This window comes from Micrasema longulum, unplaced genomic scaffold (assembly GCF_059751315.1).
Source record: "Micrasema longulum isolate JH-2025_06_02 unplaced genomic scaffold, ASM5975131v1 h1tg001714l, whole genome shotgun sequence".
Classification (NCBI taxonomy): Eukaryota; Metazoa; Arthropoda; class Insecta; order Trichoptera; family Brachycentridae; genus Micrasema; species Micrasema longulum.
The window spans coordinates 181790-208116 of NW_028278892.1; the positions used below are offsets into that span (position 1 = coordinate 181790).

Sequence of the window (26327 nt, forward strand, 5' to 3'; positions counted from 1 at the left end):
AAAAAATCTTTCTTGGATTCTTTTCTTGCAACTGGCGGGAATCGAACCCACGACGCCAGTTTCACAGTTGACCGTCTAACCAAATGCGCCACGGCGCCTGTCTATACATATTTTATTTTCATTTATTAAGGAAAAACAACAGTTGTTATATGAGAATACAAAATATAAAAAATAGTACATACATCCAGTTAAAGTTTTTCACAAATATAATGAGAGAACATGTTACACAGTAAAGAGAAAAATAATATATTATATAAGACATGAGAAGAAAAAAAATGAGGTCCTAAGAAGGTTAAGGGATGGGAAAATAGAGTGGAGGAGTTGATGAGAGGGATTTTCATAATATAGTTGACCAATTCAACATTTTGATATTATAATAAAATAAACATAATTAAAGGAACATAAACTTATTTCACACTGATAAATGTTTTATTTTACAGTGTCTCAAAAAGTTTTTTTTTGAAGTCTCAAAATTTTGTATTAAAAATATCTAAATGGGGACGAAGTAAATTAAATTTGGAGCAGCTACGATAAATAAACGAGCTTTGAACATATTTTTTTTTGCGCAATAAATTATAAATAAAATGAACTTGTCGTGTTGACTTTACGGGACAATTGATTGAAATACGCTCCAAGAGATATGAAGAGATATGGACTATCGATAAAATTGTTTAAAATTTTGAAGAGGAAAGACAGATCAGAAATGCTTCTACGTTTAGTAAGGGAAGTTAAACTTTGAAAGGAAAAAGCGTCTTATATAATGTGTATAGGTGTTTCCTCATCTGCACTGCAGAACTCTCTATCTTGAAGTTTCAGAAAGGATCATTCTACCAAGGCGTTTGTTCAATCTGCAGTGCCTTTCGAAAATTTAAGTGATAACACTTCCTTGATTTCGACTGAGCTTTATTAGGTCGAAAGCAAACCTTAGCGAGCACCCTTTCATCTAAAAAAAAAAACACTTTACTACGAGGCGTACGTCAGACAATTAAAAATAGCCATATTCGCGATTTGCACCGCAACATTTCAATTTGAAATTACATCTCTCTGATTAGGTAGGTAAAATGGTCTTTAGATTTTTATATCGGAAAACCCTTAGGCCCTTGTTACAATTCGACGTGAAATGTAGGACAGACTGTCTAAGCGAATCATTTATATATCAACTCAGTTACATCATGCTTATCGCTGTATTTTACATATATATTATATTGCTGGCATTTCATACAATATACATAGGTTTATGTATTGGGTGTTACCGTTTTTTTTTCCAAATGAATAGAACAAGAAGACTACAAAAAAAAATTACAGCACATTAGTCAATAATGTAATAAAATAAATAAAACAACTTTGTTCTTTACCACTTATTTAAAAAAAAATTTCTTCCTACTGGTTTCAAAGCTATACAAGCTTTTTTATCAAGGTATACTTCACTTATAAATTCTACCCTTTTTTATTATATCAATATTGCGCTTCGTATGAAACTAATAAATAAAGTCTCTTCAAATTAGTGCTTCAAATATAAAATTTACCATATCGTCAAAAATGTATTCTATTTTATTATTTTTACAACAAATTAGTCAATATTTCAAAACATCTTCACCGTACACTGCGCAAATATTGCGAGCAGCTTTTGCGGCTATATTCCCTCGATTGAACACGCACAGAAGGAGATGTCGAAAATGCTCACTTTCGTTTACTTGACGTTTTATTTCGAAGGCTTGTAATTAAATAAAATAATACATGAAACGTAAAAGCACACGCAATATCTAGTAGAGTAGAAATTTTTTCTTCGAATGACGAATAACCTTTACCATTTTCTTTACTTTTACTGCTCATTTTTAAATTTAGAATAAAAAATCACAACTTACGTTAACACTTAATATGTCAGGCATTTCATACAATATAGGTACTTACATAGCTTTATGTATATTTACTACCTATAATTTATTAAGACTTTAAACATTTTTTTTATTATTAATAATAAAACAAATAATATAAACAGTACATATTATACTCCTAGGAGTTATTAAAAAAACGCAGTTGGAACCGTACATAAAAAAACACATTTTAGTGACAATACATAATATCGTACATAGTTAATACATCCGAAATAGTAATACAACATTATTCTTCTTCGCAGTCTCAATCCTGGGGATTGGTTTGCAGCAAAGTCATCTCGTCCTCCATTGGTCTCTATTCTCTGCAGCCCTCTTCAGCTCGACATATGAGGCGCAGTTTAAATCTTCGCACACTTGCTCCAAATATTCCCGTCGGGGGCGCCCTATATAATTTGTCCCCTCAGCCATTCCCTCTATGATGTCGTGCAGGAGACCCTCATGGCGCATAATGTGGCCGATCCATCGGTCTCGCCTGTCTGAGGTGGTTTTAATTAGGTGCCTACCTTTTTCGATTCTGTTGAGAACCTCGTCATTAGTGATGTGGTCTCTCCAGAAAATTCCTCATATTTTTCTGTAGCACCACATCTCGAAAGTCTCTTGTCTTTTTTTCATCTCTTTCGTTAAGGCACCATGTCTCACAACCTTACATCAATATGCTCCTTTCATATGTCTTGGCAAGTTGCTTGCGGAGTTTCATCCCAGGTGATCCTGCTTCCAAGGTACACAAACTCTTTCGCTTTTTTCAGAGTTGCTACTGACATTACTATATTCATTCGTTGCTCATTACGGGCCACAGTCATCACTTTGTTTTTGTTCCTGTTTATTTTCATATTATATTTGTTATTCAATACATTCTCCATGGATGTCAGAGCCTCAGTGAGTTCTTCTTCACATTTAGAAATCAGGGCGATGTACAAATTATATAAGAAACATAAAAGACAGTACTTTACACCATCTACATAAATTACATTAATAACTAAACTATCACTATCAAAAAGATTTAAGTAATATTTTTGAATTGCGACACTTCTGGATTTTCTATTCGACTTTTTGTGTTTTAGCTCATCGGGCAGTTTATTAAATTCGGAATCGCCAATACTTTTCTGAGACCTTCTGCCGAACTTTGTTGAGCGAAACTTTTAACATTTTAACAAATTTGCCGTGTATAATTGAAAGTATAGAAAATAGAACCCAGGACATTAAAAATGGCTGCTAAAATTGTTATTTTTTTGTATTTATTTATTTATTTGACACTTTATATACATAAACAATATATGTATATATAAGGGCGGGCATATTGCCTTAAGGCAGTTTCTTCCTACCTACCCAAACCGTTCAGTTTTAGAAAATTATAAATACATGGACATATTGGATCTTACAATTTTATTCGAAAATTAAAAACAAAGTTAACAGAATAAAAACATATTTTTAAAAATTAACACTGTACTATGAAGAGAGGAGAGGGGATGGAAAGGAAAGAAGAAGGAAAAAGGAACAATTTAAATATTTAGATAGTGACATTTCAATCTTGACTTGAATGTCAATAAAGAAGGGGGCGTCTCTAACATTAGTGGGTAGATTATTCCACAATCGAGCGGCTACTACTGTGAAAGAGGAAGCAAGAAAATTAGAGCGATGACGATTAGTTTTTTATAGATTTAGATATGAATAGTTTATTTCAGTGTTACTGTGCCTCGCATTGTTTGCATTTCCGACATTTCAGGCAGAATGACCCATTTCACACTATCGTAAAAATCCACGCAGCACGATAAAATTACACCAGATGGATTGTTTTTTTGTGTATTTTTTTATTTTTATTTATTCATAAGAAGACACATATTACAAAAACAAAAAAAAACGTATCCCTAACTCTATGAATCCAAGAGCCCTGTGTTGAGTTGGGATTCAACAAAATAGAAAATGAATGCGTGCATATCATTCAAGAATACTACAAATAAAAAATATTACATAAACATAAATTTCAACAAACATCTGGACAACGCGCTTAATAGTACCATATATAAATCTATGCAATGTCTCGCAGCAGTCTCCTGCAATGGTCTCTTCCCTTAGACAAAACCCACACTTGTACACTGCTCCTGAAAATGTCCTTCTTTGTTTTTTTCTTCTGCAAAATGCATATTTTAGGTTGTGTTGTCAGCCAGATTTTAAAAAAATCGCAAAAATTCCTTTAATACATAAGTAAATTATTTTTGAAGTTTTAAGAAATTATGTAAGCATTTTTTTACAATTAAGGACAATAATATAAAATAATATAATCAATACAAAATGGCACAATATACATCAGAGTTTTACTAGGGCTGACTATTTTCTGCAGTATGCATATCTTGGGTTGAATATTGCCATCATATTATTTTTCCAAACCTGTGGACTTTCTGCATAACTATGTTTAATTATTTTACTTTTAAACGTATTTGTAAATTCTGATTCAGCCTGGATTTTATTAATAAAATGTTATGACATGATTATAAAAAAAGGGTCCCGTAAGTATTTATTGTAAATAAAAAAAAAGTATGTTAAGTACTAGTATTTTGCTAAACGTGTAGAGTTTATTAATTACACGAAATGCATTGTATTTTTTTATTCTACTTATAAGTTTAAGTAAAAGTTTGATCCGACTGGTTTACCTCTGTGCGTCCAAAAAAATGTTTCGTTCGAAAAAAACTTTCGTTTGAAAATGCCCTAACCAGGCGGAATAGCTGTCCGATTTACGTTTTTGTTTTTTTTTTTAATTGAAAATAACGGTATTCGTAGACTCAAATTAGTGTTTGATTTTAGTACTAAAATCCTTATGAAATATTTTTGTATAGTTCATTATAAATATTTGAAGATTATTAACTAATATCAGTTACTTGTAGTTGATTTCTCGGTTACCAGACGCAGCAAAGGATAAGCTTAATAGCTTTGACAACATTCGCACAGGCGTCGCTAGTGTGACTTTGCTACGTAACATGTTCTTATCAGTTTGTTTTTATTTTTATTTGATTTATTTTTAAAACTTCAAGTACAAAGAATGAGTACTTTGGCGGACTTGATGCTAAAAGCAATATCTTCCGGCCAACCAAAAAATAGACTGGTCAAACGTTTGTAAGAAAAAAAGAAAATATATTTTTAAAAAACCTAATTAATTAAAAATAATTGCTCTTTTTTAATTGGAATATAAGGCTTGCACACATTAACTTTTAATAAAGTAAGCTTTACGTATTCAATTATGAGAGATGTGGAATCAGATGATAAGTATGAAAAGAGAGAGAAAAAGGAACCAAGGAAAGAAAAGAAAAGAGATAAGAACATATACTTTGAAAAAACACTAGAATACAGGATTCAGGATTCTGAGGATATATAGTAATGTTTTAGGAGTTTCTTGAATGTGACTAGAGAAAGTGCATTTTTTATAAGAAGGGGTAGCTCATTCCTAAGTCTAGCACCTTAAACGGAAAAGGAATAGCTGCAAAAATAATATGCTATGTCCAGGAATGGAAAGTGTTTTTTCCTGAGAAGAGCGAAGCGAAAGACCGTGATCAAAAAGGTAAATGAAATTCTCAGCAATATATTTTGTAGCGCAATGGTTTTTTTACAAACATAAATAGTTATTATTTACCTTATTAAAAAAATGTATAGGTAAAATCTTTGGCTTGGGTCTAAAAGGGCCAATGGCATAAATCACAACATTACGGCAGAGTTGTTTTACAGCGATTTTGTGACGTAAAGATAAACTGTTTGAGGTGTTCGAAACTATTTTCAATAAAAAAACTTGTTCATACGATGACTGGACGAAAGAAACATGCTTAGGCAATAATATGTATTATATTTATCTTTTTTTCTTTATTTCACTTTTCTTATTAACTTATCATATTTCTTTCGCCTGATCCAAAATTTGTTGACCACTTTGTCGATGACTGATAATGTTTATTAAGTATTTTTGGATGAGATTATAGTTAAAACTTAAAAATTGGCATATTTAACTCAAATTTATAAATAAACTGACTCTTCTTCCCTCCAGTCTTCATATATGTATGTGCGTAGATTTTTTTTGTGTATTTTTTAATCGACATCAACTCAATGTTGGTAAGAAAAAATGGAATTCGACATTGGCCCTTTTAGACCCGATTGTTGGATTTAATTGTTGTGAAACTTACGGTGACTGAGTACTTTTAACACGCAGTACATTGTTAATAAATCAGTTAAAAATAGCATACTAAAAAAGAACAACGGTAGATAGGTTTCATTGTAGAAAAACTTTTAGGGATTAAAAAAAAAGTTTAATATTTGTTGTCCCTTAATTATATCTAAAAATCGCAACAATGATCACTCACTACCAATTTTAGACAAAAGGCGTAACCGTTTTATCTATAATAATGCATCTCCAATCTATAAAAAAATAACATTTTTTTATAGTAGTTCCTTACATGAAAACGCCAATTCAAAATGTCTCTACTTAATAATTTATAAAAAATACTTTTGGGCCATTTTATTTTCCTAGGCTATCCCTTTATATTTACAATTTATCCCAATTAAATGGTTCTTTGTTTTAATCAATTCTGAATACTTATAAAATAAATTTCAAATTCACTATATTTTCGGGCGCAGTTTGCGAAAAAAATGCGTTGATGTTACCACGGGGTTTCCTTAACGCACTCAGTGGTATATATTTATTTTATTTCATTTTATTATTTGCTGTATAAATAAGTATGCGTATTTAATTTATAACGAGGGAATCTTTATAAAACTATTGGATTAGAAAATGACGTTTCGCCATCTCCATTTATATTTATGTAAAGTTTTTTCCATAAAATACTTGCACTTAATGCGAAAAAGGCGTCTTTTAAGCTGATTTGAAGATTCGCTTGCCCGAACTGCTTTTTTTCTTACTTCAATTCGGCGTAAACGACGTTTTACAGTGATCGTACAAACTCATATTTGTTTTGATGGAAATTTGCAATTCTTATAAAAAATATTTTTTATGGTCTAATCACCACTCAATCACTTAAGGTGCCAATCATTAAATTCAACCTATGGCCTTCATAAAAAAACTAGAGCAGTGAATGTATACAAAACTTAAATAAATTAGATCTAATTCAATACTAAAAGTCCATAAACACATATTATGACTCCTTCGAGTGAAATATTCTCTTCACGTTTCTATTTATTTTTCATGCTTGTTCATGTACATTTATACATATAGACGTAAATATTTTATGCATTATGTGTCCATTTAATAATTATTATTATAACAAACGCGGGCAAAACAATTAAAGGTTTATGAATCGTTTGTATATTAGACATTTTTATGGTTACGGAGTAGTTTGTCAGAAAGATATATGATGTCCTTTAATTGGCTGGTGAACATTTAAATCGCACAAACTTTGAATTAATAATAATAATAAATCTTTATTAACCATAATATACAATGTCATACATGCAAAAAAAAATTAATTAAGGTATATACAGTTAAATGGCGAACTTATATCCACTAGCAATTTCTTAGTCTAAAACTAAATAAAAAATTATTTCAAAAATAAAAATCAATGGAATGACCGTTTTTTTTTTAATTAGTTTTAAAATGAATTAGTTTTTTTTTTTTTAAATAAATTATTCTACTAATAAGTAAGAAAAATGTTTTTTTTTTTAACTGGACAGTATTTCATAGACTTTATTACTTTAAAAATGTTTAAAAAATGTGATATTTCTCCATTACGGCAAAGAATACCCAGGCTTGAGAAAAATCTCATTTTTTGTGAACTCTTGAACTTTTGTAAATTAATATATTTTAAATATTTTTTTCATCCTGGTGTTGTCCTTTTATTTTATTTCACATTTTTACAAAGATCATTCCCACGAAATGGCGATTATTTTAACTTATATAATCAACGTTGTTTTCTCAGTCGTTACTTTGCGCGTTTCTCTAATACACAATTTGCAATGCAAATAAAATTAGTGTAATGAGTTCTCATTTAAATTCAGATCTTACTCAGAGCTTTAAGCTCTCTCGTGTTTAATCATAAAAGCACTTTGTAATAATATGTGTAATCATTTCTCAACGAATTATTTAAAGTAGATGTTATTTAATTTAATTCGAATTCCTTGCGTCAATTTAAACGAACAATGTTCACTTGAACTTTACAATACGTAATAAGTTAAACCAATAAATAATAAAGATGTGATTTACATCTTAGCGAATCATTTTTTTTTTGTGATTTTTCAAATTATTTTTAATTGAATCGGCATTCACTTCGTAACACTTCATTATAAATTATTATGAAAATAAAACTTTGTTATTAGTGTTACACAATTTATTAATTTACAAGAACACAACTATAGTTTCGGGAGAACACTCCTCCCATCGACGGGTGATATAAAACTAACATAGTGATTTTATATAATTAGGTGATTTTTTACAAAAATGGCGCTATATAAATCAGCCAAATATAGTAAACGCAGAATATTGTTCACAATGTCATAGAATCGAAACAAAAAATACAAACAAATTAATCAGTGAAACTTAGAGCAGGGGGTTTTTTTTCCCCTTTATCTAAGGTGTTAGCATATGAATGGATAGTTATCTAAAGTACAGATATGAAAACATGATTAATAAGGGACAGGACATAAAGTAGAATTTATTTCTTAAAATTTAGCACATAAGTGGAAGTTGCAATAATTAAAACTAAGATTTAATGTGTCGGAAGACATCGCTCGGCTAATAGAGCGAGGGTTAGTTAAATGTCTTCCCACTTCGTGTGTTTTTACGTAAGTTGCATCATTTATTTCTCGTGGGATTCAGAAAATTCAATCAATGTATACCTTAGATATTTTCCTCACTATCCGTGTAGAATTAACAATTCAATCATTGGTAATATTCATTCTGATTTGGGTAACGCGAAGTGGACGAAGTGAACATATCCCTTACTTTTTACTTTTGCCTTGCTCAGGCCCGCGACCCACAGGGCCCGCGACCCAACGCTAGTTAAAGATATAGATTTTTTTTGTTTAACTTTTGTTTACTTATTAGTAGATTTTTTTTTAAAATTTTTAACTCTCGCGAAAATGTTCATTGCATTGACCACGCCCCTAATACGTTACGATTTATGTTAATTTTGAACTTTGTTTGTAACCATTTAATTTTTTATAGAACATCGTCACGAATCTTTGACGACGTCACAATTATATATTGTCATTTTTTTTTTACTTGATTTTTAAAAGTTAAATATAAAAATATTTCTCTACCATTTCCATATTGATTTTGGAAGTACAATTAATTTTCTACGTCCCTTTCTTTGTTTTATCGGTATTCATAGTATGTGATATTTCCCTATTGTAGGTGAAATTTAAAGCGACCACTTTTACCGTTGGCGCATTAAAGGTTAATTATACGTCACGTCATTGAGTAAAAAATGCTGAATGCTGTCGAAATGCGATCTCTCAGTCGAATGTGTGGTAAAACTATTTACGATAGATGCACAAGAGATCCGTACATTATGCAAGGCTGAGATAAGCACTATCGACAAAATCTAGAACGGAGATCTGCGCTGGTTTGGACATGTAGAGCAAACGGACAGCGGAAAAGCGGCTAAGAATATTTACAATGCGAATGTTGATGGATGCAGAAATAGAGGAAAACCAAGAAAGACATGGCATGACCAAATCCAACAAATACTTAAAGGTGGACATGTCAAAAGCCGGAATAATCGGCGCGCTGTGATGTGGCGTTCTATCTTCTCTGCCGACCCTTACGTGAAAACGGCGTGATGGTTGGTTGTTGTTGAGTGAAAAATACTCGTGGTCGTCCTTGATACCTGCTACATTAAGTAAACGAACCAAATTCGTCCTATTATTATTATGATTTACCTGTTATATTATTTCGTCCACTGTGTCTAAGTATGATTAGGTTCATTAGTACGTGACGTTATTATGGAATCGTTATATACATACCTACTGCAGAATATATTGGTGTCTTGGACACTGTTACGTCACGGAGTGGATTCCTTACGCTCTAGTTTATTAAAAGTAAAATATTATTTATTTGTTAATACGTATATTAAGAATTATGTAAAATTCCTTCATAATCATATCGATGGTTCCTATTAACAATGTCGGATATAAATTTTTACCAATTTTCACTTATTCATATAAATAAAATCACAATAAAAAGTTCATGGTATACTATAATTTATTTGATTGAAAATCATGTTATTAAGTCAGTTTCTAGGCTAATATTCTCGGTAGTAATAACTTTGTCCATGCAACAGTGTTGGTAAAACTAACTTTGAACTGCTTCACTCAAAAGTAGTCATTTTGCAGAACCGACATTGTTAATAGGGACCATCAATATGAGCCTTAAGTAAAAGAATTGTATTATGATTTTTTTTATTGTTTTTTTTTTTTAATTGAATCGGCATTCACTTCGTAACACTTCATTATAAATTATTATGAAAATAAAACTTTGTTATCAGTGTTACACAATTTTATTCTTTTACAAGAACACAACTATAGTTTCGGGAGAGCACTCCTCCCATCGACGGGTGATATAAAACTTTTTTTTTTTTTAAGTTTTATATCACCCGTCGATGGGAGGAGTGCTCTCCCGAAACTATAGTTGTGTTCTTGTAAAAGAATAAAATTGTGTAACACTGATAACAAAGTTTTATTTTCATAATAATTTTTTATTGTTTATTATTTTTTATTTATTTTTCTCTTGTTTTGGTTGCATTTATGAGCACCCACTACTTTTACATTGTTTTCTAAAGTTTCCAATATATTCAAGTACATGTTTGTTCTTTTGTTTTTTTTTCTCTATTTTTCTGCTTGCTAAAAAATATTTTAAACTATTTTATTTGGTTTTGTTAAGTTTTATTCTTTTTTTTTAATACTTTTTTTTTAAAAGAAATAGAAACAAAATAAACCTATGTTCCATTTTGTATATGTGTACAATAATAAAAGTAGTCCAATCATAATGCACGATGTTAATTATTGTAAATAAAACAAAAAGTTTTCAGAAAATTATCCTATTTTTTTTTATTATGATAAAAAGATCTATGACAATTATGTGTGAAACAAAATATCGGTCAAATGCTCGCCACGGCTTCGGTGGCATACCTCCATCCGATGATCCATATGTTCAATGACGCCGAGGCATAATTGAACGTAGTTATGCAGAAAGCAGCCGGTCCACAATTTTGAAATAATGAGATTTTGGTGTTATCGGATGCAGTAAGGTCTATTCTATGTTCTGCTAAAAACCGCCAGATTACGTTCTTACAAAAAACTGTTATAATCACCTTTTGAAAATAGTAGCGATCACAAAATCGGCATTTCTCAATTTGCAGAAAACTCCCTCATCACTAGAATAATGTTACGGTTTTTTAAAAATCATAAAAACAGGTCAAATACTTAATTAGATTCTTGTTCGTAACATCAAAAACCTAACGTATTCATTAATTATCATTTGCCAAAAGTCGAAAACATTCCAACTGTTGTGTAGATTCGATTATTCACCCTTTTCACAAAAGTGCTATTATCTCAGTATCACTTTTCTATAGCTGGCTGCTTTCTGCATAACTACGTTCATTTGAAGTTCAATGTCGTTAATGTGCCGAATTATCTCTCATTCTTTAGCTCTTGAATTGTTCTTATTGACGTACACTTTTTTTAAAAATTTGATTATTTAGTTAGACATTTTGGCTTAATTTTTTGGGTGTTAACATAAGTTCTGTTCGTTTTTTTCCAAATTTAAAGATGACCACCAATAGTTAAAAAATTAAATATTTGGGTAAATCATAAAAACGCTAATATTTATTTTCCTTAAAAAAATAAATAAAACAAAGGCATCTAATTTATAACTTAAATGATCGAGATACGCTGCACTTTGAGTACTGAAGGAGTGCCCTATGCACATTCAACCGCGTGTTTTAATTATAATAAGCTATGGATATTTTAGACCCTTGAATTTTAATAAATTCATACACATAACTCTTGACATCAATATTTATTCCACCTTCGTCCCACGCGTCATCGAATCGATCACTTTCTATCAGGTGGCAAATTCATTAGGTAAGTACGAGCTGTAACGAAATTGTTTTAATAATTGAAGTGCGCTTGTATCCGCCATACTGCGTAAATGGATCGACAACCATTTTTTTAGAGGGTGTAAAATGGCGTACAAAAACTTTATTTTAAACGCAATCGAGGTGACTCTAAATATTCAACAATATTTTCAGTATGTCTGAATCTTCAAAGAGAAGCTAGATTTCACTCCCTGTGGAATTATTGACGTCTAAATTAGTACGTCTGACTATTCCAACTCGTTAGCGTGCACTCGCAATCCCCGGGTAATGGGATCACACTCATAACGGTGTGATCGCAGCAGATAACGAGAGGGTGAAAGGCGAGTTTTTGGCGCCTCAAAACCAAAACCAACCAGCTAAGAAAAGGTAACCCCGAAAGAAAATTCACCATAGAAGGCAACGGGAAACCACTCTGGTCATATTTTCCTAGGAATCACTACGGCGAGTACATCAATAACAGTCGTCCTGGCTGCGAAATGTAAAATTAGCGCAAGACAGATACATATGCTTTCGCTGTAGTGATCGCCAACGTCGGGGGGACCCGGAAAGACACTAGAAGAAGAAGAAGAGAGAGAAAACATTTTAGAGAAACAGAATTTGGAAGTCTTAAAGATTTACAGGGATTTTGACACGTCATTGATTTTTTTAAGTGGCCACTTTACACGCAGTGTAACATTCACAATTCTGCCTATGTTTAAACATCCACATTTCTTCAATTCTTCTTTTGCTTGATTTTTAAAAAGTTTAAAAAAAAACAATAAATTTGATGTTGTTAAAAGAAAAATGTAATTTAATTTTCTGACGACCGTAATCCGTTATAATCCGTAATAAATGTTAAAATCCGTAGCATGTGATAACAAAATAAATGGTTTTACTTAAATAACAAATTTAAATGTTTCAATTAAATTTATTTATCTATTAAACCACTTTGTAAAGCCTCCTCGAGGCCTTGAGGCACCCTATTACAAAAATGGCACTATATAAGTTATCCATAATAGTAATCGACTATTTTTATTCCATTTTTCTTATCACTACAGATAATTTATATAGCGCCATTTTCGTAATGTACCTCAGGAGCACTTCACAAAGTGATTATATAAAGAAATAAATTTAATTTTAACTTTTTCAATTTGTAACATCAAGCTGTTTTTTTTCCATATGGTCTTTATTCAAGAAAATATACACATTATTTAAATATTAATACATTATAAAGAAAACAAAGTATTAAATCATTTTTTGTCCCGATAAACTATTCAATAATGGTTTGTCATCAGGTGCTTAGACATTAGTTTGAATTTATAATCAAATAAAAGAGTACTGACATAAACTGTATACGTATAAAATAATAGAAGATATTTTATTAAGCTTTTGATTCTTTGAAAAATATTATTAAGAAGAAAAAACTCACGAAAATTCTCTTGAATGAGTTAAAAAAAAAATTCTTACGGTTTATAAATTTTAAACTTAGAATCGGTTATGAATTTTTAAATTACGATTTTTACTAAAAACATTAAATTTGTTAAAACTTAACAATAAAAGAAAAATTATAGACCTTTTAAATTTATTTAAAATTGTAAATTCAAATGCCCTGAACTATTATCTCTCATCAACTTCAGGGTGCCTGGAAGACTGACTAGGCAGGTACCACCGTTTTGTAGCAACAATTCACGGACAGTATATACTTGTAATGCCGTATTAAACAGACTTCATGAACTCGGCAATAATTATTCTCACGTATCTGATATATTTAGTGTTCGGTATTGTTCCTATAGAACAAACCTTTTGAACTTTTTCAAAGATGGTGAATGGTAATTATATTTATTTATTCATGCATTTCATAATATATCCAGTTTTTTGTTCACTTTGCCCAGCTGTATGAAACAGTGTTTATGATTTTCTTGTTATATTACTTTAAAATATTTTATCATTTAATTTTGTTTTTTACATTTATTCTTGAATTGTTTAAACTTTCTACTGAATATGTTGTATAATTTTTAGGTTAATTTTTAAATGTAGATTTTGTATAAGTTTTTGGTTTAATTTTTTTAATAAATATTGGGTTAAATAAAATTTATGTTTAAAAAAAAAAAAAATACTAAGCCAAATAAGTTAGCATTATAAATTTTTGTAAAATGCAGATTTGTCGCTAATTTTGATAAAATAAATAAATAAAACCAGATAAAAATAGTTTAAAGAATATTTTTTTTTAAAGATATACATAACAAGAATACAAAGACAACAAAATAAAATTCTTAAACTAACATACAACCTGCCCTACCTGACCTCTGCGACTGAACTGTACAAAAAAACACACCATTTGACATAAACTACTTGAAAACTTTTACTGGAGACAAATTTAAAATCAATCTGAAAAAGCACATGATGACTGAACTAACTAGACTAGACGAGACATAAAATGACTAGACAATATAAAATTTCTAATGTGACCCTAACGGGTTTTTTAAAATTGTAAATAAATAAAAATAAAAAAAGTAAGAAAATAGAGTAAAATAATACAATTAAAATTAAAGTATAAATCTTCATCTGAATACACTTATTTCTGGTGTCATTTTCTTTCGTTTACCAGATTTGTGAAGACTTATTTTATCACTCGATCCAGATGGTTCGTTATTCCTTCTGCGATACATTTCTAAGGACAATTATTATGCACTGCTCGTCCTCGCTTCTTCGACGCCTCATTTCTTTCTTCGCGAATAGTAGCGATGCTGTAATCGATCGTAATTTCACTATAAAAGCATTGCAACGGACTGTTACACTTCACACTATCACCTGTGCTTTCACAGTCAACATATCACTCCAAGCAACCCCAACATGTCTTTCAAGGTAAGTCGCTATTTATTGTTAACACTATTTTCCCAACAGCTTCTATTGTAGTCCAGATGAAAAAAGAAAATAAAAACGTGTTGTAGAAATCTAATTTCTATCCTTTGAACTTCAAACCCAATTATTCATATCATTATGTGGATGGCGTTATACGAAAATGTTTTATGTTTGGTGATCAGGCGCAGTTTTAAACATATTATTCATTATTTAGCTTGGCTGTTAAGTTTAATATACAAAAAATCGAATCCGGTTGTGGTCCCGTGGCTAGTGTCTCGGACTCACGGCTCAAAGGTCCGTGGTTCGAATCTCACTCTGCCCCAACTTGATTCCCATTTTCCAATAGTCAGTTATTTACAACTTGTCGAAAATGGCCCCTTAAAATTCAATACTTGGGTAAATCATAAGATCGCAAAAGTTCTTAATAGAACACATGTTAACAGAACACAAACGCAAAAATGCTTTAAACTACTTCCCAAAAAAAACACATTTTAAAAAAATATATAAAATTATCAACAGCATAATTAAATTGAAATAAACGCTTAATGTTCTCTTAACTAGGCGTGCAAAATTATCATCATTCCCTTTCCGCACCTAATGGTGCATAGGGGACTGGATTGGTACACCAATTGAAGCATATCTCGATCAATTTTTGTTACATGAAGAAAAGGTAATCAGTCTTACGCTTCAGGTACCAGTCCAGGGACTATGAAATATTCTACTGTGAAAACACCCTTTTAAATAAATATTTCATATCAACCATCTCTGGAATCGAATCAGAGACCTCTTGCATGGTAAGCAAACGCGCTGACCATTACACCACGAGGCCGACAGGATTTATTTAGTGTGCCAAAAATATGTTTTTACTAAAACTGCGGACGCAGAGAGTAGTGAAACATTTGTACAAAGAACCAGTATTTTTAGAATACTTTAAACTTGCTTTGTTAAACTGTCTAAAATTGCGTCCTTCGCAAGGATTTATACATTAATTTATGTGTTGAAATAATTGTGAGCGTCTATAACAAGGTTTTTTAATTTTAGGTAGCGTCCATTTTAGTAGCATTGGCTATCGCCGTTGAGTGTGGCCTTGTTCCCGTGGCCCACCAAGTGATCGCCCCGGCTCCCATCGCATATCCGAACGATCCCTTTCCCCAGTACGCATTCGCCTACAACGTCCACGACTCTCTGACCGGAGACAGGAAGAGCCAAGAAGAGACCAGGAACGGGGGAGTCGTCAAGGGATCCTACAGCCTGGTAGAGCCTGACGGTGTCGTCAGAACTGTCGTGTACACGGCCGACCCCATCAATGGATTCAACGCCGTTGTGCAGAGAGGTCCTCTTGTACACGCCAATGCTATTGTACCCGCGGTACCGGCTGTTCCGACAGGTCTCAAGTTCATCGGTTGATCTAAAATACTAATTTAATGGATAGTGCCATCAAAGACTGTAGATTTTAGTTAGGATTTATGCGTGCTATGTAATTTTTGTACTTTTGTCGCTTTTTTGTGTTCTTTGCTTGCTGCATTCTTTGAATTCAGTGCATGATCTTTTACCTAAGCATTTTGTGTTGATATTTTGCTTTTTCTAGTCTAAATTAATTACGTTTCTTAAATTATTCATTCTTATTTTGTATCCCTTTCTTTCAATTTCTTTCTTGTTAAAAATATCTCATTTCTGTTTGAATATATTGTGTTGATATTTTGTTTTTTCTAGTCTAAATTAATTACGTTTCTTAAATTATTCATTCATATTCATTCATATAATATCTCTTCGTTTTAATTTCTTTCTTGTTGAAAATGTCTTATTTCTGTTTCAACTCTATTTTCTGTCATTTCTTTAACTAAAATGCTAAATTATTTTCACCTTTTCCTTCTCGATCTTGCCATTGCCTTTTTGATATTCTTATGCTATTTCTTTTCATTTCTTGATCTGCTCATTGTTTAAAAACTATTGTTCTATTCTTCATCTTTCACCATATCCCTAACATTTTTCTCCTCATCATGCATATATTATTTTAAAATTCATTTCCCTCTTCTTCTTTCTACATTTTTTTCATTTCCTTTTCTTTTTTTATCAATGCTTTCTTGTTTTGCTCTTTTATTGTCCTATTAAGTTAAGTCTTCTCATTTTTATGAAATATCATGTAAAATGTATTTTAAAAACGTTTGTGATAAAGGAAATACGTAATAAATATATTTTATAATGTAGTTTTACTTGTTTTATTACTTTTTTCATAATTTAATCCAATTCAAGTACACGCAGTAATTAAAAATGACAATAAAAGATGTAGAAAAATTATCTCACCTACCTACTTGAATTAATACAATGCTATATTAAAGAAAATAAATCATTCCAGTGTATTATTTTTGTTGCAACAGAGAGGGAAAACGTTTTTAAGAAGGGAATATGGAAGTCTAGGCATTTACAGGGCTTATGACCTGTCAATGGCTGGTTTAAGTGGCCACTTTACACACTGTAACATTCACCATTCTGCCTATGTTTAATCATTCACATTTCCCCGACTCTTCCAGCTTTTGTGAAGTAAAAAAAATAAAATAAACATTTGGTAATTAAATTCACAATTACAATACGCGTTACTCAGGGAATCTTCATATGTCTAAGTTTCGCTCAACAAAATTCGGCAGTAGGTCTTTGGAAAATACTGCCCATTCCGTATATAATAAACTGCCCTATGAGCTAAAACACGAAAAATCTAATAAAAAATCCAGAAGTGTCGCAATTAAAAAATATGACTTAAATCTTTTTGATAGTGATAATTGTTAATGTAATTTATATAGATGGTGTCAAGTTCTGTGTTTTATGTTTCTTATACAATAATGTTTTCTTACTATTTCGGATGTATTAACTACGTATGTATGATATTATGTATTTTATTTTATTTTATTAACATAAACGGCAAATCTGCCTTTTACAATTATTTATAATAATAACATATTTGGCTTATTATATTTCTTTTTTTTTTAAAACATGAATTTTAAAAACAAGATTTTAAAAAAATAAAAAAATTAAACCAAAAATTACACAAGATTTATATTTAAAAAAATAACCTAAAAATTATACAGCATATTCAGTAGAAAGTTTAAGTAAAAAAATACTACAGTAAAACAACAAGAAAATCATAAGTACTGTTTCACACAGCTAGGCAAAGTGAACAAAAAACTGGATATGAAACGCATGAATAAATAAATATAATTACCATTCACCATCTTTGAAAAAGTTCAAAAGGTTTGTTCTATATGAACAATATCCTACACCAAATATATCAGATACGTGGGAATAACTATTGCCGAGTTCATGAAGTCTATTTAATACGGCATTACAAGTATACACTGTCCGTGAATTGTTGTTATAAAATGGTGGCACCTGTCTAGTCATTCTTCCAGGCACCCTGAATTCGATAAGAGATAATAGTTCAGGGCAATCCCATATTGAATTTACAATTTTAAATAAATTTAAAAGGTCTATAATTTTTCTTTTATCGTTAAGTTTTATCAAATATTGTATTTAACATGTATTGTCACTAATATGTTTTTTATGTACGTTCCCAATTTTTTTAAATTTATTAATTTAACTTTTTGTGCATAATGTTATTTGTACATTGGCGGGCTTATTGCCAAATGGCATTTTTTTCCAACCAACCAATAAAATAATAGTTTCAAATTTATAATTCAAGTTACAGAACATATTCAATAGAAAAGAAATATTTAAAAGCTAAAGATATATAAAAATAGAAATAAACGTATTTGTTTATAAATTACCATAAGTCAAAACTATTACTCAATAGGAAAAAAGAAAAAAAGAGGAAAGAGGAAAGAACAAGAGAAATGAGTTTCTTTAATAATTCCTGGGAGTATTTATTTTTTTATTTATTTAAATCTCAAAGTAGGGCACACATATCATACATATTGTTATGTGTGTTCTAAAAATAACATTGCAAATATATTTAATTTATAAATTGTTTATCGCATATGTCTTGACCATTATTTTAAATTTTAATATGTTTTTTTCTTCATAAATATTTTTTTCCATTTCGTAATACTTTTTAATTGCTTTAAATAAAATTGAATTTTGTGACTTTGCCTTTTTCCTAAATGGAAGTCTAATTTTGTTCTTTTCTCTAGTATTGTGATCGTGTTCATGCTGGTTCCGATCAATTTTTTTCTAAAATTCTGTTTTTTTATTAGAGTTTATAATTTTATGAACAAATATCATTGTATTGTAAAATATTCTTTGTTTATATGTTAATAATTTCATTTCATTTATCATCGACTTTACTCTCGTGTATCTGTTTTTTTTTTCAAAATGATTCTAAAGGCTTTATTTTGTAATACAGTTAGTTTATCTATGTTTTCTTTGTTTGATAAAAATAAAATGCTACTACAGTAGTTAACGTGTGGTTCAATAATTGCTTTGTAAATAGTTAGTATAAAATGTACTTTTTGTATTATATGTTTTATTCATAATAAAAAATAAAAGTCTGAAACCTTTATCATGTGGGTGAGGTTCATCCGACTGAACCAATTCACCTATTAAGCAACGCCTGAAAACGATTTTCCAATTTTTTACCTCTTCTTCTAGCAGTTAGTTTAATCAACAATGTTTAAAGTGTATCCAAATGTTTGTAGACAGGCTGAAATTCCTCCCCAGGGAGTTATGAGATCTAACAAACATTTGGACACACTCTTTGCAGTATATTATTGTTAGGTTTAATTAAAACAAGAAAAAGTCTTAATAGGTACTTCTAGTGATTCCGTTAATTTTCGCTTCATATTTTAGTTTAACAGAAGCATATTACTCGAACTAATAATAAAAATCCTTTTTAATAAACCTCCTGTGAATACAAACAGTACATTTGAGGGTACTACTTGCAAACCCGGCAAAACACAAAATCTAAAAAAAGTGGGATATTAATTGAAACTTATTCCGGATACATTTTTTTACAATAATTAAAACATTTTCAGTTAAAAATACGGCTTTATCTGTAAGAGCTTGACTTTTAAATTATCGGGTGTGTTGCAAACATGGCAACCTCTACTTAAGTAGTGCAAAGTAAAATTAAATGTATTATTTCACTACTGTTTCTTGACATCATGCTTATGTCATCACTGCTTACGTATAAAATATTTAAATTTATTGCAACAAAAAGGGAAAACATTTTTGAGAAAGGAATATGAGATAAAGGAATATGAGGAATATTTTTGAGAAAGAAATTTAAAGGGCTTATGACCTGTCATTGGCCGGTTTGAGTGGCCACTTTACACACTGTTACTAACACCATTCTGTCTATGTTTGAACATCCATCCATGTTTGAGGAAATGGCCACTTAAACCAGCCAATGACAGGTCATAAGCCCTGTAAATGCCTAGACTCCCATATTCCCTTCTCAAAAATGTTTTCCCTCTCTGTTGCAATAAATTTAAATATGAACAACTCCCTAGGGAGAAAATCCAGCCAGTCAACAAGTATTTGGACATACTCAAAACATTGTTGTATAAAATACTCACTGATTATAATAAAAAATTGAAGTTTAGAACTGTATCAGTTTTTTTGTGATTTGCTCTAAATAAAGAAAGATGGATTTCGCCGGGTTTGCAAATAGTACCCTCATTTATATGTGTGTTGTTATTTGAATTTTTCCGTTTTCTAAAAATGTAAAAAAATATTTTTTTCGCATTCAGCCCAAAGCCTACAATCACCTTCAAATGACACAACTATCGTGGAAATTAAGTTTTGCTCCTAATTACTATGTTTTATTGCCAGATCGTTCTGAAAAGCTGTTTATTTATTTATAATTCACGAGATAAATATCCATATTGAGCCTAGGTGGAGTAAAAATCATATCGGCTTGGTTTAAATGTAATTATTTGTACCATTGAGATATGACTAAATACGGTCAAATTATCTTAACCCGTAGGTGTCGACCATCATATAAACTTGTAGGTAATATTTTCTAATTAAATACAAAAAAAAAATGACCAAATTTAGTCATACAACTCGATGGTGATATTAAAACGTATAAAGTAAAGTCTTATGCTAATCGTGGACCGTTTTAACAAAGCGAAATATCTACAAAATGTTAATTTTTCAGAAGAAGGTTTTTTAATGTTAAAAATAAAACTATTACGATTTTAAATAAAATAAAAATAGCATTTTATAGATATATAAAATCCTTACCCATGTACTAAAAATCAATAATGTAAAATCAGTAAAATTATTTATAAAAATGTTCTTAATTCAAGAATTTTCACAAAGCGAAATATCTACATATTTTTGTGATGGGAATGTATGTAAAATTGATTTATGTTAGAAATTAAATAAGTTTACTTTTGCAAGAAATCATTTTAAACTGATTTTTTGTAAAATTATATGTCTACTGACATATCTAAGTACCTATGTAAATATACACATTTTACCTATGTAAATATACACCTCTTATATATTTTTTACATAAATAATAGCACAAATAAAGTGATGAAAAAATATAATTTAAAAAATATTATTTTATTATTATTAATATACTTTTTTTTTCTTGGCCGAAATCATGTTTTGTTTTTGATTATTTTCGATTTTAAAAAACTTAACACCCCAAAAAAATATGCAGATATTTTGCTTTGTGAAAACTCTATGTAGTGTAGTTATTTCGTTTTGTAAAAATTCACGATATTTGAACCGCTACAACTTCGCATATATATCGTTTTGTTCACCAATCGATAAAGCTTAAACGGAAGAACCCATTTCAATAAAAAAACGCATTTGTTTTTTTTGTAGAAATTTAATTTTGTGAAAACGGTCCTCAAATTTTCTATTATTTTATCTTCTCAAAAGGAAGGCGTACAGTATGTTGGCTTTATCCCAAATTCAATTAAACAAACCAAACAATTGAATGTAACTGAAATCTTCAAACTAGAATCCTTAAAATTTACTCATAAATTAGCCACTGATGTAATTGTAGACGAAGAATTAAAACTTTAAAATAACCATAGTAAACATGAACAGAATACGAGAATATCAGAAAAATATCATAAACAACCTTCTAAAACGAGAAAAGGACAATCGAAACTAATAAACCATGGACTGAAATTATACAATAAACTACCAAACAAAACTTAACTCAAGACTCAGACAACCTTTACAAAATATGTTAAAATATTATGTTAAGGTATTATTAGCAGTAGAATGTGAATTATAAAAGTAAAAATATTTTGTTAAATGTATGTAACCCGAAGGGTTTATCAATGAAAAATTAAAAAGGGTTGGTTTACCTCTCTATTAAAATCTACTATCTACTTCCATTGTCTTCAAGTAAAATTGATAAATACTCACATTATCGAAAAAGTTATGAGTATTTATCAATTGGAGATGAGATGTGCGTAATCTGCCGGTCTAAAAGTAATTATATTTTAGTTAGATAAAACTTTTAAGGATATTTTAAAACAGAAATACCTTTAAAAAATATTGTTTTTATCTAATTTATGATTTTTTATTTATTTATTATTGCGTGATTTAAAAAAAAACATTCGTTTTAAAATGGCAAAATCGTATCATTTCCTAATTGTGCGTTCGTTTTACCAGACAATAAAAACATACAAATAAAATATGTATTTTTTTCATAAATACTTTGTGTACTACGGTGAAAGTAAAAGTATATTTAAGTATTTGCATGTTGGTGTAGTGAGTGTCCTGACGAAGAGACGGGTACGTCTCGAAACCGGTGGATATAGAAAGTAGGTAAGTGGTTAAATACAAATATTTACTAACATTAATAATTACTTCAATACTTAAAATCCATCTGTGGTAAGTCGTGATGAATGAAAACCATTTTTTTAGAATTTGTTGGTAGCGAACGATTGCGCTTTTCCTCATAAATAATACTTCGCGAGAACTTGTTACACGGCAAACGCGCAGCCAGTTTATTATCTTCACTACAAACCTCATAATATTCCCAAATATGCGACTTTTTATTAAGTGCCATTATGCACAATGAACAAATATTTACTAATTACTAATGAGCAACTATTATTCACACAGAGCGATGTAATAATGAACAAATAAGGCGTGTCGCGACATGAGCTACTCTCAAATAAAACAAATACGCCCCGTCACCCCAGTACTTACACACCGCAATGAAACCTGTCAGGCGCGAAATGCGCAGATGTTTTTCTGAATATTCGGCCACCGAATATTTGGCGCTTCGATCGAGAGCGTGGCCGAATATTCAGCACTCGGTATTCGGTCAAATCACTATTCGCTATTCGTGACACCTCTTCAGAGTGCATTGGGGTTCTCAATGTTATTATCAGCCACACGCTTCGAATGTCAATCAATGATATTTTTTATTAAATTGTTTTATATTATATAGGTGGATTAATTAAAAAAATAAATGATTTTTCCGATACCTAGTTATATCTTGTTACATTTGATGTGTATCAATTTATTAGCCATGTTTTAATGAATAATGTGAGCCGATTCAATACGTTATCGCCTTTGGTAAAGTTCGTATCCGTTTAAACAGGTCCGAATCATAGGGCTCAAAGCGTTGATTTATTATATTATATTCTGATGTAACAAAAATACTTTTTTATTTTATTTATTTCAAATACAAACAGATGTACAGGTCAAATTAATATTAAAAAAAAAAAAAAAACTGTACAAATTGTATACATAGTAGGGCCTGCCATCCAATTATATGTATTCACTAAATAATACTGTAATAAAGCGGACGACGGCTTACAGTTTAAACTATAAAAATAATAAATATACTATATATTAAAATAAGATAAATATGGACAAAACAAGGAGGTAGTGGAAAGGAAAAGAAGGAAATTGATAAGGAGTGGTAAAGGATGATTGAAGGAAAGTAAGAATGGAAAATTGCATTTGATTTAATGATTTAATGAATTATGAATGAAGAGCATGAATAAATATCAGAATAGGATAAAACTTTGAAAAAAATTTTTTTTTTAGCCAGACTGAAATCGAATTCATAATTTATTTGTTTACTTTTTATCATATCATTTACATACAATTATACTTACAATATAAGAAATCAAACACTGATTTGAGCCTACTGAACACTTTATTTTATTTTTACAAATATAAAAACAAAAATTTCGTGACAATTGTTTCGCCCTGTTAGGGTATTTTCAAACGAATGTGAATATTAGATGGATTGAATGTCCTTATATAGTTATATAATTCAAGGTACTTAAGTAACAAATAAAAAAAAACATGTACATGCATGTACATTAATCATAATTGTGGGAAAAACCAATAGTTAAAGACAAGGCTAAGTGTTTAATAGTTAATGGGGGTTAACGTATTTATATTTGAATTTTCTTATGTGTTCTGAATATCTTGTTAAGAAAATTCAAATATAAATACCTAATTTCCCCATTACCTATTAAACTCTTAGCCTTGCCCTTAACCATTGGTTTTTCCCTCAATTATGATTAATGTACATGCTAAAGTTCTTAAAATTATATATATTTTTTTACTTAAGTACCTTGAATTATATAACTATATAAAGACATTCAATCCATCTAATTTTCACATTCGTTTAAAATAGCCCTAACAAGGCGAAACAATTGTCACGAAATTTTTGTTTTTATATTTGTAAAAATAAAATAAAGTGTTCAGTAGACTCAAATCAGTGTTTGATTTCTTATATTATAAGTTTAAATATGGAGTTTTACAAAATAAACACCAAATCAATCAATCAAATTGTACATTTATACAGAGTTGCTTTGACTGTCCATCTAGGGTTATTTACTCCGTTTTAATACAATAAAAAAAATATACTAACAGTAATCAATACATAAAAAAAATAAAGGTTGTAGACATGATAAAAACATATTAAAAAACATAGTAAAATACATAGTTAAAAAACATTGTAAATAATTTAGTAAAAGACGTATTAAAACATATTTAAAAACCTAGTTAAATACGTAGTAAAGACGCGTAAGAGACCGAATAAGAAATTAGGAAATTAGTAACGGAACCAGAATAGTGGATATCATGGATCGCGTAACAGGACTAAAGTAGCAATGCCCAGGACATGTTTCGAGACTAGACCCCACAAGATGGACCCCTCAAATTTTAAGATGGAGACCTTGGGAGAAAAGGAGAGGCGTTGGAAGACCTAAAAAAAATGGTCCAACGACATAGCCGCTGTGAAGAGTAAAAATTGGCTGCAAACAGCAACCGACCGAAAGAAATGGAAGGATATGGAAGAGACTTATATCCAGCAGTGGAGGACAGAAGGCTAAATAATAAAAAGAAGAAGATGTCGCCGCCAAATAGTTAAATCAGCCACTCAATTGAGCGGCTAGGCTGTTCATTAAATGCCGGAATTCAATTGAATGCCTAAGCCGTTCGTTAAACGAATTAAGATATTTCACATTATATTATCAAACACACACGATACTTTCACACGTGTTTATTTAAGTAAAAATAAGCAATTGCGTTCTAATGATTTATCCATACATAAGTTAATACTAGTGTACATATAAAATAATAGTTTTAATATTATAAATTAGGACAGTGAGGGGTATTTCAAAAGTACACGATTACACGATTTAAAGGACATTTGCAACCAACCAATTTCATCATTTAAATAATGCTAAATCAATCTTTTGACTATTTTATCAAGACATTCGCCTGGCAAGAAGCCTGGAAGGCCTTACTGTAAAAAAATATGCATTATATATCGGGTTGTGGTCCCGTGGCTAGTGTCTCGGACTCACGGACCAAAGGTCCGTGGTTCGAACGGTTTTCAACGCTTTAAAAATTTGAGGATATCTGTCAACGATAACGCGGGCGACGCCATTTTTAAATATGCGTTAAATAGAGGACATACCTCTAGTTAACTTTAGCGACGATTTAAATGAGATTCACGATAATCAGAGATTGCGAAATCGAATTTTAAACTCAAATGCGATTTAGCAGGACATATAAGCTAATCAGGATTTTCGAGGAGATGGTGAAATACTCCCCAAGTGTACAATAGTGTTAAATTATATTAGAATAAGTATATATGTGAATATTGTATCATACTATTAATCATGTTTATTGTGGAAATAAATAAAATAAAAAAATCGAAGACATTTTCATGTAAATTTTACATTTTCATCAAATTAATAAATAATAGTGAGTTACTCTAAATAACTCACTATTATTTATTTATTTATTTATACTTTTACAACTTTGAATATTTTTTTTTATTCAGAATAATGTTTCCCTCACTGGGGTGTCCCGTGCAGAGAGAAACATTTAACCACAAGTATAATTGCCTTAAGTTAGTTGTTTAAATAGTTAAGATAATAAGAAATGTAATTAATCTAACTAACCAAATTATCATCGTAAACCTAATAAGCAATATAAACTAAAATAAACATAAAAAACAACAAATGCATATTTATTTATTTATTCATATTTTTCTCTTACAAACTATAATTAATAATAAAAATAATGTGTCCTCACTTGGGTTACC

General features: G+C 30.1%; 2 protein-coding genes across 4 annotated transcripts in view; both read left to right on the forward strand.

Moving 5' to 3' along the window:
* Positions 1 to 26327, forward strand: part of LOC148274246 (neurobeachin-like protein 1) — a 217125-nt gene that overhangs the window by 139197 nt on the left and 51601 nt on the right. The window lies entirely within an intron of this gene.
* Positions 14762 to 17023, forward strand: LOC148274251 (larval cuticle protein A2B-like). The gene is made up of 2 exons (XM_088237395.1): positions 14762 to 14821; positions 15860 to 17023. Exons 1-2 carry the CDS (start codon positions 14810 to 14812, stop codon positions 16223 to 16225), a joined length of 378 nt encoding a protein of 125 aa, XP_088093521.1. The 5' UTR covers positions 14762 to 14809; the 3' UTR covers positions 16226 to 17023.